Raw genomic sequence first — 16,529 nt, 5'->3', positions numbered from 1 at the left:
CTTCACTGAGAAGTGGAAAAAAGACCAAAGAAAGGTCAGATGCTCTGTTGGGGGTTAGATTTGGTTTTGTTTTTTTTTTCCTCTTCTCACAGAATTTTTTCCCATAAGTTTCCAAGAAGCCTTAATGACTACTTAGTCAGAACAAAAAGAGTGCTTGAGGGATATGGCAGCACGAGGCTACACCGATTGTTTCTGAGTCCCTGGGAGTGTCCCTCAGAGGGGGAGGGGGAGGCACTCTTGCTCTTAGCGCCGAGGAGGACGGTCAGGCTGCCCTCTGCCTCTGCCTCGTCCTGGGAAATCTATCTCATCTGCTGTGTACCCGGGAATCCTGAACTTGCTTTCTCCAGCCTCTCCCACCACCGCCGCTGCTTCTTCGGACCTTTGAGGCTCTCCTGCTACTCTGTAGCCCTGCACTGCCCAGCCCTGCCGGGACACCCCTGCTGTTCCAGCGGCCAGCGCAGAGCTCCTCATCTCATCCACCAGCCCGGGACTTTTCCTTCCTTCCAGTTCGGCCTCTCGGAGTCCTGCAGGGGCACCCAGATCAAACTGCTCTGGGCTTTTGTAAAAGAAAGCCCTCAAGGTTCTTGGTTCTGTTTATTATTGATGCTGTAGTTGTTGTTTGTTTGTCGTTTTGTCATATATACTAGTAAAGAACTGTTATTCCTACCCCCATACCTCTGCCTGAAAGCTCCTTAAATTTTCCTTTTAATTGGAATAATTTGGAGGGAGGGGATTTGAATTCTCCATCTCTAGGGAGGTCCTGCCCCTTCCTAGCAGATATCTGTCTTTCAAACCAAGACATGCTCACAACAGCGTATCCTTTTTTCTTGTTATGAAAGGGTAATATTTACCTATCTGAAAGCATTTTATTTATTCACTGAGCAGAGGGTAAGAAGGACTTTGGAGGCAAAACATATTAAAGTTAAATCTGCTTTTGCAGAGGCAGTCAAGAAGGGTTCTCAAGAGGTAATTCTGAGGGATCAAAAGTCAGTTTAGCTCTTGGACACAACTTGGGTGTTCTTACTGACAAACATTCTCACCTAATTCCTGTGAAGATTTCATCAGTGTTTCAAAGGACGGTAATAATCCCACTTAAAATACTTTCTACAGAAAGACTTCTTTCACTAAGGAATTGATGCACTAGGAAAGCTTCATTCCTGTAACTAGCACCAAAAATCCAAGCTCATGCTCATCTCTGATATGTTTCTATAAAATACAGATGAAACATGCATGCACTTATTAATTGTGGCTGTCCATGTATGTGAGACCAAGATTCATCTGTTTCTATTGGACCAAACAGGAAATCAAGGAGTCTAAGAAAAATCTATGTCATACAACCATTATTGGGCAGCCTTTGGACCTACCTAGCATATTATATAAGCTTCAACACTTAAACAGGAGCATGTTTATTGAACAAATTTTGTATGAGAGCAAAATTAGTTTTAATAAATATCATCCATGTCTTCAGAGTTCATTGCACATTTTGACAGTACCTCACCAGGCCCTAATAAATATTTTATTCAACTACCTCTGCTTTGAAACTCTAAGCAGTAAAAATATTTTTCTTAAATGACAGATGAAGAACCTGTTTTGGTCACAGCATGATACTGAGCCAGCTTGGCAAAATAGACAGAGCATCAGCTACCACTGTGCGCTGATGTGCCCAAGAAGTTACAACTGATTTACAAGGTGAGTTAAAAGTTTGGAATGTGTTCCATATAGAAAAGAAATGGAGTATCTCCAGGTGGGTGGTGAGAATTTGTTGGAAGCTTCATTTTTTCTTGACCACATTAATCACTAGTAATTTGATTATTAATATTCAGTGACTCAGTCACTTGGGAATACAAAACCAAAATATTAATTTTTTTGGACACTTTAGGAATAAGTACATGAATCTTGAAGTTCAGAGATGGACTGCCTATGCCAGATAAGTTTAAGAAATTTCTTGTCCACAATTATTTTCTACCCCTTCATCAACCCTAAGATGGATATATGAGGTTAGAATAACAAAACTAACTATTCATCAAACATTTGAGGTTAGAAGATTTTCACCTGCACCTTTTCCTCCTCCTCTGCCTCACTCATGCTGTAGGCTGGGGAAAAAAGCAAATAACAACCAATCCTCCAGGCAAACAACCTCAGCTTTCCAGACTGCTGTAGGCTAGAAAAATAATCTTATATCAAGTAAGCAAACAGATCTTCTGGAGGAATCATCCTGGACTGGGAAAGAGACCATACCTTGCACCATAAAGCTATCTCTTAAATAGCTGTTAAAAGGACCATCTGTATATCAGCTGGCCTGGAGACAAAGTGGGGAATATGAGTGGGAAGTCTGAAAAAAGTAAACTATTCTTGGACCATCATTGCCTTTTAACTCACCAAGTTAAAAACCATTAGGACTTCCAGGTTAACCCAGGTGTAGGGACACTGTGTGGAATGGCACAAAGGTGAAGGGCCTCCCTCTGAGTAAAGTAAGCTTCATTTTCAAAGCAGTGGCTTGAGGTTCACCCACGCAGGAGTGAAATCATCAAACCAAGGTCAGTGATGTCATTCAGGACAGTCCCAGACCACAATGCACAAGCATGACTCACTTCTCAAAGTCTAGGAGCGTCTGGAAGTGCCCAAGGTGCTGTTTGAACTTTGTTCGAGAGGTGAATTTCAACCACAGATGTGAAAATGACTGAGGGTCAAATATACAGTGAAATAGATATTCTCAAAAGGGAAGGGAAGAGGGAGGAAAAGAAAAGGAACAACACTGGCATACTGGAGAGCAGGGCACTAAAAGAAGCACACAGGATAGGGCACAAAGACCCTAGGACTTTGAGGTTTGAAACTGAGTGTCCCAGGAAGGCCTGGTTCTCTTGCCTGTGTCTAATCTGAGCTAAAATCTTTAGTGACAGAAATAAAATGCAAACACAAACTCTTACTTCTCAGCTGTACATTCCCAAAGTTTGGCTCAGGATATCTAAAGGGGCAGGAGCCAAACTTTTATGGTTTTAGGCTTTTTAACCTGGGGCATACAAGCTGGCCAATGCTCTTGGTGATTGTACAACAGATTGCACCACCCCATGTGCCACAAAATCATCTGGTGAGCTGCAGTGCAGTTTGCAGCATCTATCCTGCAGACATCCAAGATGATAACAGCAGAGGCTTCTAACTATGGCAATAGGTGTCTTAGGAATAGCAAAGGAGGTGTAGGTACCATCTGCCTCTCTTTGTGTTAAGTTCAACCCAGTTACTATCAGTTCACTAGGACTGAAAAACTTTATTATACCCAATAACAAAACCAAGGAATTGAAAACAAACAAACAAACCAACCCCCCAAAAAAAAAACAAGAGAAAAAATTCTTTCATGTTCAGTCACTGAAGGTGGAACAAGAACAACCCTGGTACAAATTTTTCAGTCAAATAAACAGAGGGATTCAGTAGATGCCAGGAAATCTATAGCACAGTCTCATTTAGGAAACTGTAACAGCCTGCACAGTAGGCTTCAGCATAGTATTTTCATATGACATCTTAACAACAAAAACTGATGAAATTTCTTATTGTTCACAATGAAAAGAAAACACTGATTCTTTTTCCACTGTCTTTGCATTGGTTTAATCTTGCCCCGGTGTATTTTAACTTAAGTCAATTTGGGATGTTAACAGCATACAAATATGCTTTTCCCATGAGCTGCCTGGGAAGGCTTTTTTGAGCTGAAATTGTTTTAAGCTGATTACTTCTTTTAATTTCTCCTTAATAATTGAGCATTTTTAATTGTTCAAATCTTAACAGCTGATATAGCTGTTTAGAGAGTCAGGGGATGCAAATGAAGACTGAGAAATTATTTCAATATAAATGTCTGAACTCTATGCCATGGCAACAGCAATTTTTCATTAAATTATAGATTCCTCAGGGTTGCTTTTTCCATATTGACAAGATCATTTCATAGGGAGAGGAGGTAAGGGAAAAGAGATATCTTACTGAAGAAACAGAATTGTTATGACGAGCAATTAACAACATATATCTCAGCATGTCACAGTGGGTCTTCTCCTTTCATTTCACGAAATAGACTGATTATAGAAATGCTCCCCATTTGAGTGCCACAACACTCATGCAGTTTGCATCAGGCTGCATTTTCCCTCAGGCTGAAAAATACTGACATTGACAGGAACACTGGATGTGTTGAACCTGCCATCACCAGCCTGAAAAACCTCTGTCCTCACTACTGCTCACACCTTCTAGTGAATGACCTGCTTGTGCAGATGGGGCTATTTCAGTTCCAGTAAAGAGTCTGCTGTCACATGGATTCACACTCTTCCATTTCCCCTATATATCTATATACATATGCTGTTTTCTTAATGTAATCTCTTCTCTTTAAAATCCGTGCAAACCAAAACCCAAAAGCATTGCACCAAAACAAGCCAAGAAGCCTGCAGAACATCCACTCCACAGGCACTTCAGGTAAATGATCCACAAGGAGTAGAAATAATGTGAAGGTATATTTACACGACTTCATTAATTGCATTTGCAGATCACAACAAAGATGGTATTGACAGAGCTGTGGAAAAACGTGTCTTGGTACATACCAAGGTTTTACTGTTGGGGTTTTTTTGTACTTTCATTGCTTATATGAACTGTGGTGTCTTCGAGTATCACAGCACATGGACTCCCTCCTCTCATAACACTTGTGAGGAGTTTGTTTGGTGCCTTTTGTTGCTTTGGGTTAAGTTTGGGTTTCTTTATTTGTTTGTTTCCTTTTAAAGACTCCCACCAGCCTGACCTATCCAGAAGTCTGGTAAAAATGCCAGAAAATGCTAGCAGAGTGATCTTCTCCCACATTTGTTAGCTTCATGATACATGTAATTCTCTCTTAGGAGCACCTGGGAGATGACTGCCTCCTGCTGCTAGCCAGCCTTGCACCAGCCATGGCAGAGCATTAGAGAAAATTGCACAATCACTGCTAGCTACTGGTTAGTGAGACCCAATCTTCTACTCTTATTTTCCAGAGAACAATATGCTGCATTTCTTTTTCTACAAATTCCTTCAAATTATACATAGAAAGGAATATCACATAAACACTTGCAACATGTTTCTCTCTTCCCCGTGCGTTCCAAATGCAGTTTGTCCCTGTTTTCCAACCAATGATTCCACTAAAGCCAGTTTACTAAAGGTGCAAGGTTTACTGATATGTCTCGAAAGTACACACTTGTAACAGAACAAATTCCCCTCTGTGTTTTACATACAGTGGGTCAATTATTTCATTTGGAGGCTTGAAATTACTTTAGGCAGTGCACAAAGGCACAGCTTCAGATGCGGTAGTGGCTTTGCCTCATTTTATAGGTCAATCATCCAGCACTTCAGCCTAATACCTGTTCAAAGTGATCCACCTCACTCCTGCTTCAGGTTGTGTTTGCTTTGTTATTTCTACAGAGTGATTTACAATGTTTCTGGAAACACCAAGTTTGGTAGTTGTCTGCTCTAAAAATCTCTAGGTATGTAAATGAGCTGTTTAGTACATAAACTGTTCTCAGGAAGGTTCATTGGCTAGAGCTGAAAAAGAAGAGCAATAAAAATTATCTTTCGTTATTTAGACAACAAAATTGGCAAATCTTTACAAAAGGATGGCTTCTAAAACCTGTTTTTCTAAGCATCCCACTCAGAGTAAAGGGGCTGCCTGTTGGCACTGAAGATGGTATATAATGCTTCAGAAAAACAAGAAAAGGAAAAGCACAAGCCTGTTCCCCTCTATAGATTTAATTCATCATGGAGAGAAGCCACTGAAAATGGGGTGTATTTTTCCCAGACTATTTTACATTCAAAACAACAGCTCTCTCTGCACTGGAAAATTCCACAGTATGTGGAGACCTGCAGAGGGACTGAATGAAGGGACTTGGAGAAAAAGGTACATGTCCGAAATAGATTGAATAAGGGTAACTATGCTCAGAATAAATCTCAGATCTTCTGCAGTTCCTTCAGGAAAGTAAAAAAACCTCAAAACAACAACAACAACAACAAACCCAAACAAACAAAATACAACAATAACAACAAAAAAAACCCACAAAAACAAACAAACCCCCCCACACCAACAAAAAGCCAGATTCTAGTTTGTCTTATATTTCTAAAATTAATAGTATTTCCAGCAACCAAAATACCCTCCCATGCTTCTCCATCTGACACCTCCTTTCAGAGATTGCTGTATAAGAAAATCGAGTGTTAGAATAGAGAAGTTGTGTGGTCTTAAACAATTTCCATGGTGGTCAGTGATGACAGTGAATGCTGATTGTGCTCAGCTCTCCCCACTAAACAGTGGCTGTGCTGAACAAAATGTGTACACACATGCACACACCCCACTTTGACAAAGATACAGCAGCTTCTTTGCCCTGTTCTTCATAAGGTGTTCATAAACTCTTCAGTGCTTGCTCAAGATGCATTGCTGTGAAATCATAAGCAACCTGAGAACAGCTTTTATATGAAGAGTGTGGGCATTCAGTATTCTGATGCTCTCTGTAATACACATTTAACACAACATATGCACATAAAACACTCAGGTGAACACAAACTGTCCATGCAGGAAATGTGTTCTCTGTGGTACTCAGAAAACTCATTAAGAACTACAAGGTGTGTTCAACTGGATCTAAATCTTCATTCTTAGAATTCAGGTGCTAGTAGAGCTGGGAAAGTATCCTGAGAGCTGCGAGAGCATTCAGGGAGCTAGACTGAAAGTTAACAGAGCTTCCACTTTACTTTTAGAATAGCCATGTCATAAAAATTTTACTCTAAGAGCCTTTCCAGATGCAGCTAGATAATACTGAACTCTGTTTCCACTAAGAGATTTCAGAATTGTATTAGCTCACATGGAAATAATTTTTTAACTAGCAGGGAGTGGTTCCCTTACAGTTCCTGAAGCGGTTCCCCCATGCTCATATCCCCTCCTCTCTGGCTCATTTTAGGAGCTACACCCAGTGTGCAACATGACCTCTGCACCTAAAGAGGCACAAATTATTTTGTGTATGGAAGGAAAGTAATATGGTCACTGACAGGCTTAAAGCACTGTAAGAGCCAAAGCCAAGCTTTGTACAGTTTTTACCTGACAAAAGCCAACAAGATGGACCTCTTTTCATAGTGCTGTAATGACATACAATGACTTCAGCTTCGCAGGGTTCTTGAACATTATGACCAATGCAGCTGCCCGTATGATGATGTAAGAAACTGAGAAGCTTGGAAAAAACTGGATTTGTATTTTCTTGAAGTCTATAAACTTGAAAGATCCTCTTCATATAGTCTGAAGGTCAGAAAAACAGGATTATATAAAGATCAGCGATGGTGGAAGAAAATACAGTTGTATTTAGACATAACAACAAAGATTCAGTGCTCTATACTGTGCCATAAGGATGTCTTTTCCATTGAACTTTGTCTCTTGTCTCTTACCAGATTCTTTGGCCTACTCACATAATTTTTTTTCAACCATCAAACTGTGTATATTTCCAAGGTATTCAATTCCAAAATATCACAGCAGTCAGGATAGTTTATAAGGAACAAGATATAGGCATGCAAGGTGGGGAAAGGAGAGGCTAAGGAAGGAAACTCAAATGGAGGACAGCAACTGGATGACAATCTCAGTGCTGCAGAAAAAATAAGTGAGTAAGGCCATCAGAGAGATTAATTACCTGCAATAAAATAAATATATAGCATTATTGTCCAAGTAAAAGACTACTCAGGTAGATAAAGATGGATTGGTTAGAAGAACAGAACAAAGGAAAAATCACAAGGAAGAAAATGGGACCACGTTTTCTCTTCAACACAGCTTTAAATATGCTGTTCTCTGCTTGGGCTCTGGTTCATTATATGAAGCCAAATACTGTAAGGAACCACATCCAACTTGCCTTAGGATGTCCCTTCTCTGCTCTCCACCACTGCAGTGGAATCAGGTTTTCTACACGGATATTTTGTGCAATGTCTATATGAAGGATGTCACTCTGTGGCCATGGTCTCCCACATCTTTATGTCACCATGAAACAAACCCACCACCAAATGTAAGACATGCAGCAGACAGAGCCTGCACAGACTGCTTGCCTTGTGGCAAGGGCACTATGACCAGCACCAAGCTGCAGCCACAGCACCAATTTACAGGTATTTCTCCTGCTTAGATTCCCTCAAACAAGTTTCTATACACAAAACTGGCACAAATGAACCAACTTGGTCTTCCTACATAAGCCACTATTTATAACTATGGTTACATATTTAGGAGTAAGTCACCCCACTCCTTCAGTATGAATGAATGGATAGACATATTCAGCCTGGTTATGTTGTTAACAATTTAATCTTTCAGACTGCATTAAATCTGCCCAATGCATAGCCTCTACTTAGAATTTAAATTGTCAAATTAGTTAATTGATTAACTTAATTTTCTGCTGAATACAGCATCTGGATTTTAAAATGAGGCTTCATTACTTCTGTGTTTTTGTTGTTTATCATTCACCAGGAAACTGACCCCAGAAATTTCATTACTCTGTATTAAGATAAAGCATCAATGGCTATTTTGCTCACAATCTTCAGAATGCAAACAGAGGAACTGACACGGTGTTTTAATTGAATTTTACATGCCAGTTTGGAGTCACTTCCATTTAAATACAACTTAAATGTGGGTGACAGTTTGCATATAACTACGCTGTAAGTCAAGAAGACAAACCAGTCAACCACAGCCCCACTAACTATATGGATTTCCCATCTTGCTTCCCATTCCCGTAATACCCTGCAGTTTAGATGTCTTGTAAGCAGTATTTTTGGAAGTAAACAACTGCAGGAAGAAAACGCTGGATTCAAAGGCTTGTTTCCATTGAAGGAATTGTCCATGTGAGATCTGTGACCACGCTCTGGGGAGAGCAGAACTGGCAAGTACAAGACCTTTGTTGCATCTGGACCTACTAGTTATTTCCCTGTGAGTTGCTAAAGCATTCTTAGTTCCAAATCAAACAAAGAGGAGCTAGTGTGCCCTGCTGCCCTGAAACTGTACAAGCCAAAGACAAGGTGTATGGAGCACGACATGTACACCACAGTCCCCCAAAATGAGGGGAGATTGTGCTTCTCCTCATCAGACTGCTTTGATTCAAATTGTGATCATATGCAATAGTGATCTGCTGAAAAAAACAGGCAATTCTCATTATCACACACCAGGGAGTCAGATGCCCTTTCAGAGCTACATGTACAGAGCTACAGTGAACAACCTCCACTGTCAGTCTCTCTTTTTACCCTCTTTCCCTCCCTTTATTTTCAAAAACTTAATTTTTACTATTTATTTTAGTGTATGAAACAGCTGCTTCATAGTAAGACAAACTTGCCAAGTCTGAGGCATCGAAGCCTGACCCAAGTTTTGCAAGGTATGATTTATAGTTCCATTTTTCTTGCACAGTATGTGGAGAAGCCAAGAGTAAACAATCCTTTTAGATATCAGGAATCCAACAATCTTCTATCCTAGGATAGCCAGTGTGACGCAGCTTGTCTAAATATATTTTTGTTAGATTTTGGCAATACTGTTTCTCACCAGGCTTCATATAAACCTTTAGAGATTCTAGAGATATTCCCTATTCATTCAAGTGGTCCATAACATACAATTTGCCTATAGAATAGGCAGTTCACAAAAATTAGAGAATGACAGCATTGCAACATATGCAAAATATTTTTAAAGATAATCCCATTTATTTTTAAAATGAATCCTAGAAATAGAAACTTCCATATACATCTGATTTTAGAAATAGGGGGAGACATACTTATTTGGAGTAGATTTGCACAGCCACAGAGTTTGGATTTTATTAGCTGGCTAGACTTTATTTAAAAGAGAAAAGAAAAGAAAAAGGTTGGATTTTTAAAAAGCACTATGTTGTTGTTGGTTTTGATTTGTTTGTTTGTTTGTGGTTTTGGATTTTGCTCTTTGTTTAGCCAGAAGTATTACAAAACAATTTCTGTTCATTTAGGCCAAAAATATTGCATACATGTTGTATTCTACTTCCACATACCAGAAAATGGTTTATTTTAAAACCAAATCAACCAGAAAAAAATCAGCACCTCCAGTACAAAGATACACATTGTAGACCCAGGATCTGAAGCCTGAAACAGTGCTACTGAGATATTTATTTCACAAAAGGCTGTACAACGCAGGAGTCACTCTCAGCCTCCACCAGTGTCAGACAACACTGATGTGAGTGGCTCATCACTGCCAGTCTCCTTGATGAAACATCACCCTCCTTGTGACAACAAAGTGAAAGCAAAGCTCATAGTGAAAATGAAAACAGAAAATTTACTGAGCCGAACGCCGTTCTGCAAATACCTGGGCATGTACAGCACAAACAATTCTCCTGTGTCTGTGATGTCCACGGCTCTGCTGAGCTCCCCAAGTGCAGCACATTTCTCTGAGGGCTTTGTCTGCAAAACTGTGTGGGACAACAAGCAGAGTTACTCTCTCCAGATTCCCAATCAGTTCAGTAGGAAATCTCTTAAAGTTCAGGGTGTTGGGACTGATTTTAATGGCCTATATTGCTGAATTTTGAAAGGTACATGATGTATGCAGTCCTCACCTTTTTACTTGAATGCATGTGGAGCTCTTGAAAAGCAACATGATTTTCAGAGTGGGTGGAAGGAGGCTCTATGCCACTGGAACAAAAACTTTCATGTACATCTTTTGAAAGTAGAGGTTCCGAAAGTAAACCTGCATTGTCAAAAACAAGAAAAGGGATGACACCTGGAAGTCAGATATTTGGATGTGAATTAAGAGCAAGGAAAAGAGCAGCAGTTGCTGGAGAGAGAGCAGAAATTCATGGGGAGAAAAGTGTAAATTTGGTGTGCCTTTTTGGATGTTTGTAAACATTCTGTCATCTCAATTAAAAAATAAATATTAAAAAAAATATTATCAACTTTTAGAAGACAGGGCTCTGTCTCTACAGCAACAAAGCAAAGACCTGGAAGGACAGCTGCACCAGGCAAGGCAGGTACACAGACCTGAGGTGGCTGTGTAGAGCGTAAAGCCTGACTCCTTTTTTTTTTCTGATTTACAAGTTACACATTCAGGGCTTGACAATATCAAATTAGAATAAACACTTGTAAACTAAACACATTACAAGGCAGGATAACTTTTTAAAAATACCATTTTCTCTGCAATGAAAATCCACTTTTACAGTTAATTTTTTTTTTCTTAGGAAATGGGGTTTCATGGTGAGATAGAAGCAGCAGGATGGGGAGGAAATGTAAGATCTGGTCACGTGGGCAATTTGCTTTTAAGTCTTGTTTTTGACTGTTCATGACTAGGTTTTTATACCTTTCTCTGCCAGACATTTAGCAGGGAAGCTGGCACATCTACAGTAAGCTCAGTCTGTCCATCTGAACCTGCAAGACACACCTGATGATAAAGTAGATGAAAAAACCTGTGTGCAAGATGAGGTACTCAACAGGAAATAAAAGACTCACTCCACACAAAAATGCTTTGGGTAATATTTGTGACAGTAATCAGACCTTATTTAAATCACATTTATTAGGCCAACTTCTTGGTTAAGAAAAAAGGTTAATTTCTATGGGAAAGATGGGTAGACTGTGGAAAAAAATAAATGAGAGAAAAAAATATTTAGTTAATTAAAAAAGAAAACTAGTAAAGACCAGGATCCGGAAACAGCAGTTTGTATCAACCTATTAAACTGATGGATAACAAGCTCCAGAGGGAGGAATTAAACAAGTTGAATGAGCCTTGAAGTCTCAGAAGAGAATTAAAAAGTATAATGTCTCATGTTGGGAAGATTGAACCTTTCTTTTGGTTTAGACAAAATAAAATTTATAGCTTTGTTTGGCAACCACATAAATATTTTTTTAAAAACTAAAATAAACATTTAGATTCCATTTTTGCAGTTCTCATAAAAGCAAACTCTGTGTTTCAGCTGATGGGAATATTTCAACAAATAATAGTGCCCTTCAACCTACAGGTACACAGACAAACATACAACTGCAAGATCAGCAGCTGCCTGTTTTTCCCCAGACTTCTGTAACCACAGTCTTTGAAACCGCCCCACAGAACCACATAATCAAAAACTCTTTAAAAACCCACAAACCCCAGACAACCAAGAAAAACAAAACTGCCCCAGAGAAAGATACAGCCACAGATTAATTTTTCCCCCATTATATGGTGGCCTAAGTGTACAAAGTGTCCCAAATGCAGCCTGTCCGAATGCAATCAACAAATATGTCAATATTAGATCTCCTTAGGACATGACAGAAGGCAGTAGTGGCAGTAAACAAATGTTCTTGATTCAAGGCCCCTTTGAGCAGAGCACTGTGAGACAGACTTGGTGCAAATGAGAAGGCCAGTGAAATCAGACACACTGTGCTTTCCCTGAGCCAAATCACTGCTGAGAATTCATCAACAATCCATAACATGTTAAGAATGATGGAAATGATTCTATACCGTCTGTGATGTACAGGTGTCTTTAATTATATTTTCCAAGCATGAGAAACAGCAGTCATTGGCAGATGAAATAAGTAAGAAAAGATTAGAACACAAGAACAACTGAAGTTTGGCTGCAAAGGACTCCAGTGTTCCCAAAGAAAGGAGCACATTTCTACATAGTCAGTACTGCCTGGAGAAGTATCGCCTCTTCCATTTAGAGTAGGGTGGGTGGAAGGGTGAATGACCTTTTGCACAAATTTTTCCAGATGCCCCTAATTATCCCCCCAGATGTGAGGAATGCATCTTTCTGATGTGGAAAATTATCAAAATCAGAAGGTTCTGTAAAAATCTCACTGAACTCTGCCACTGCATGTACAGATTTGTGCTTAAGTTTATAATTTCTAAAAAGAAGATTTTGGTATTTACTTTTTATTTAGTATCTGCATAGCAAATAATAAACAAGATGTTATTAATAAACTAGCACTGTTTACAACATTTCCCTGAAGTAAGCCCCAAAATTAAAAATGCAGTTTACAGAAGGACCAAACATTTTTCAGTGATAAGGTAAAGCAGATTTTTCCATCATCAGCTTGAATGTGTTCCAGCTACAGAAATCAATAGCTTCAGAGGTCAACAATGCAGAGGTGCATAGGCTGAATCCTGAAGAGGCAGCTAATGCTGGAAAAATGCCAAAGCTACATTGAAATTACTGGTGGCACCCTGACCTGGCAGAGCAAACAGAGGAGGGCATGTTGGTTAAGCTTTCAGTGGAATTGTCTGCAGTACTGGAAAAATGCAGAGCAGTAGCAGGAAAAGCAAGATATTATTAGTCCTTTCAGTAAAAATGGGTCCTGTCAGGGCAACAGAGCTGCTACAGTTAGAAAAAGGAAGTGTTGCTTTCCCTGGCTGATACCATCTGTGAGGAGGTGAACCCAGAAGTACTTGGTAAGTAGGTAAGAATTTTTAGCCACAAAACTTACTGAAAACCAGCTGGGTCAAAGAGCAGACAGTCAATCCCCATTTGAAAGAGTGCATTTTTTCAGGAAAATGGAAAACTGGAGGACAGTGACAAGATGGAGAGATGAAAATGGGGAATAGAAGCAATAGAAATGAGCAGAATTAGAGGGGGAGCAAGCCCTTGTTTTATTGTGGGACCCCTTGACTAAGCAGACATCAAGGTGTGTCTGTGTCTGTGTGCAGCTCTGTTTTACAATGCTCTGCAGAAGGGACATGGCTGTCCTACCCATTTTGGACCAACTCTCTTGCTAGAAGGTTCTTTCAGCAACATAATTCCTGAGACCAATTACAGTTCCTGAGTGCCAAAACAACTATCCCTGTGGGATGGTAGAACCAAGCTGTTTAATTCTAGACAGCTCCCTTCCTTCCACTGAGAACATGGAGAACGACAGTGCCACAGCCCTTTTCCTATGCCATGACAAAACACTTGCACCTATGTGCTGTGGCTTTCCTGAACAATCAGCAGGACCCCAGCCCCAGTCAGAGAGCCCAGCCTAGCACATGCACATGGAAACTGTGGAGCAGACAGTTCCTTACCCAAAAGTTGCCCAAGAACAAGGGGAAGGACTTAGCTGCTGTAAGCAAAGATCAATTCATGCCCTTTTTCTTAGCCACCACCTTTGGGGTTCCTCATGAGACCTACCTGGGGAATAAAAATTGTCTGTTTTCAGCTGGGAACTCCCCCAGGCTCACCTCCCTCCAGTATGACTGGCTGAATGTCCCTCAAATGATGAAGAAAGGAGGCCCCAGGAGGAGGACAGTGGTTACAGAGAGGCGCTCACTTTCACTAAAACAATCCATTTCAAGTTCCTCTATTCTAAATAATTTATATTTTTTATCCAACTGTGGAAAAAGGGGAGGAGTGATCATACTGGACACAAACCAATCACTCCAGCTATGGAACATGTCTTCAGTTAAGAATAAAGTGTAAGAGGAGATGCTTTTGCCATCTCTGATAAACTGAGCGATAGCTTTGTCAAGCCATTGATTTCACCAGGATTTCCCCAGAGGACAGATACTTAGCATCAGAAAGAGTGGACCAGCCATGCAGGTTGTAGCAATATTTATGGGTGCTTCACAGATCAAAGCCATATTATACCAGGCACTGAGCTAAGGAACCACAAAGCTCAGCCAGTGAGCTGCTACTTGCACATGTGCAGGAACACGGCAAATACAGGTGCCTCGGTGGGGCATTTGGAGCAGCAGATTTGCAGCAGTGAGTGTCCTCCTCCAGGCCCACCACCCCATTTGGAGGAGTGCTGCTGAATTTTGCAGAGCAATACACCTCGTCTGTCAGTCACTGCTGACCCCAGCCACAGGGGTCAGCAAGATGGCATGATCAGATGAAACAAAAAAGTGTTGGGAGGGGAGGTTTAGTGAAAACGTGTTCACAGAAAGGGTGGTCAAGCACTGGACCAGGCTGCCCAGGGAAGTGGTGAGTCACCATCCCTGCAGGTATTTAAAAGATGTGTAGGTGTGGTGCTCAGGGACTGAGGTTTAGTGGTGAGCTTGGGAGTGCTGGGTTCACTATCGGACTTGATCACCTTAAAGATCTTTTACAGCCTAGTCCATTCTGTGATTTGCAGGATAAGCAGCACCCACAACATGCAACTATTAGATCATGATCAAATATTTTTGAATTTATCTTACTAGAGAAAAATTTAATCCACCCTCATTTCCTTTAAATACCAGTACAACTTTTCTTGCCTTCGCTTTTCCATTTTCAGCCAGCACTTAATGAATTCCTCTCCCCAACACATCCTCCCTATCCTGACCCCTCTCTTTTCCCACTCTTCTTCACCTCCCCCCTGAGAAAAATATACTTTACAAAAACCACATTGCACTAATGCTTGAAATTTTGTTTCTGGTTCCCCCCACTACTATGCATGAGAACTCCCTCAGAGTGTAGTATCTTTCAGAATCTGGCGTTGACCTCTACCAAACCACAGGACAATAATTTGGTATTTACTTAATTGCTAAAAAAAAAATATTTTTCCTGCATAATATGACAAAAGGTTTGCTCTGCTAATAAAAGAGACTGAACATTGTTACTGAACAAGCAAAATCTTATTTTCTGACTTTAAAAATCAATATAACTAAACAGAAAGGTTAATATCAAATTCCTAAGTAACATAGCTCTGCTAATGTAAATTATTTTTTGCAAACACTGTATGAGTTCTGATTAATGAATAAATGATAATGAATAAAATCTGCTCAACCTGCACCAGTGCACAAGCACATCGTACTTTATATGACCTTGAGGTGATTGACTGTATGTTCCTTTCCCCAAAGGGTATTTTGTGCTTTTTTTACTTTCTTCAACCTTTTTATATCCATGGGCTGCAGAGTCAGTTGCAACAGTAACACCCGAAAAGGGGAAAAAAACAAAACAAAACAAACCCACACAGATGGCTTTTAGCTCATACATCAGGACTCAGATTTTACTTAGAAGAAAACCTTCCTGAAGCAAAAGACTTGGATGTCAAAGAAGAAAATAATGTATCCTCCAGACTAAGATGCAAAGTGGGAGGCGACATGGCACAGACAATACCCGTTTGTCCTCCTGAAGCCTTCAAACTCTCTGGTTATCTTCTCTGATCCTATTCTTGCTTTCCCTAGGGAAGCCAGTGCTTCATGTGTATTAAATTAATCACAGAGCTTTTACTGCACAAATGGGCATTGCTGCTAAAGTGCCTCTAGCAATAGTTGAGGTAGGTGGCTGCATCCTGGCAACATTTTCAGAATTACCCTACTGGGTAGGAAAAGGGCAATATCCACTCGTTTTTCAGAGGCTGTCAGGAGACTATAGCACAATGCTACAGAAATTATCTTGCACATATAGCACATCAGATACAAAAGCTAAGCTTTTACTGGGGACATTAGCATTCTCTACACCAAACTTTTATAAGGCAAGGTGACAAAGAGGTGGAAGAGGCCCTTGATTTGATATTTTCCAAAAAAGTCCAAGTTTAAATGCCTTAAAAGAACAGATTATTTTTTTCCTACCAAAAAGTGATATTTAATTTGGAGAAAAGAAGCTCATGTGTATGACAGAGTTTACTTGGCATAAAATTTTTGAAATAAGCTGAGTGCCGTACCACCC

At 40.1% G+C, this 16,529-nt stretch overlaps 1 protein-coding gene across 3 annotated transcripts in view; it reads right to left on the bottom strand.

The window, feature by feature from the left end:
• The window catches only part of LOC134553672 (uncharacterized), a 79,194-nt gene that overhangs the window by 23,290 nt on the left and 39,375 nt on the right, over positions 1 to 16,529 (bottom strand). For all 3 annotated transcript variants that reach the window (XR_010081135.1, XM_063403626.1, XM_063403635.1), the window contains 3 exons: positions 10,557 to 10,687; positions 10,310 to 10,412; positions 7,073 to 7,267 (listed from right to left, as the gene is read on the bottom strand). Coding sequence is in view for 2 of the 3 variants with exons in the window: in XM_063403626.1 (XP_063259696.1) it covers positions 7,073 to 7,267; positions 10,310 to 10,412; positions 10,557 to 10,687 (429 nt within the window). In the remaining variant the exon portion in view is untranslated. The remainder of the gene's footprint in view (positions 1 to 7,072; positions 7,268 to 10,309; positions 10,413 to 10,556; positions 10,688 to 16,529) is intronic.

The sequence above is a fragment of the Prinia subflava genome, chromosome 1, assembly GCF_021018805.1.
Source record: "Prinia subflava isolate CZ2003 ecotype Zambia chromosome 1, Cam_Psub_1.2, whole genome shotgun sequence".
Taxonomy (NCBI): Eukaryota; Metazoa; Chordata; class Aves; order Passeriformes; family Cisticolidae; genus Prinia; species Prinia subflava.
Note: the sequence above shows the minus strand (reverse complement) of the source record. Positions and strands in the feature narration are given on the sequence as shown.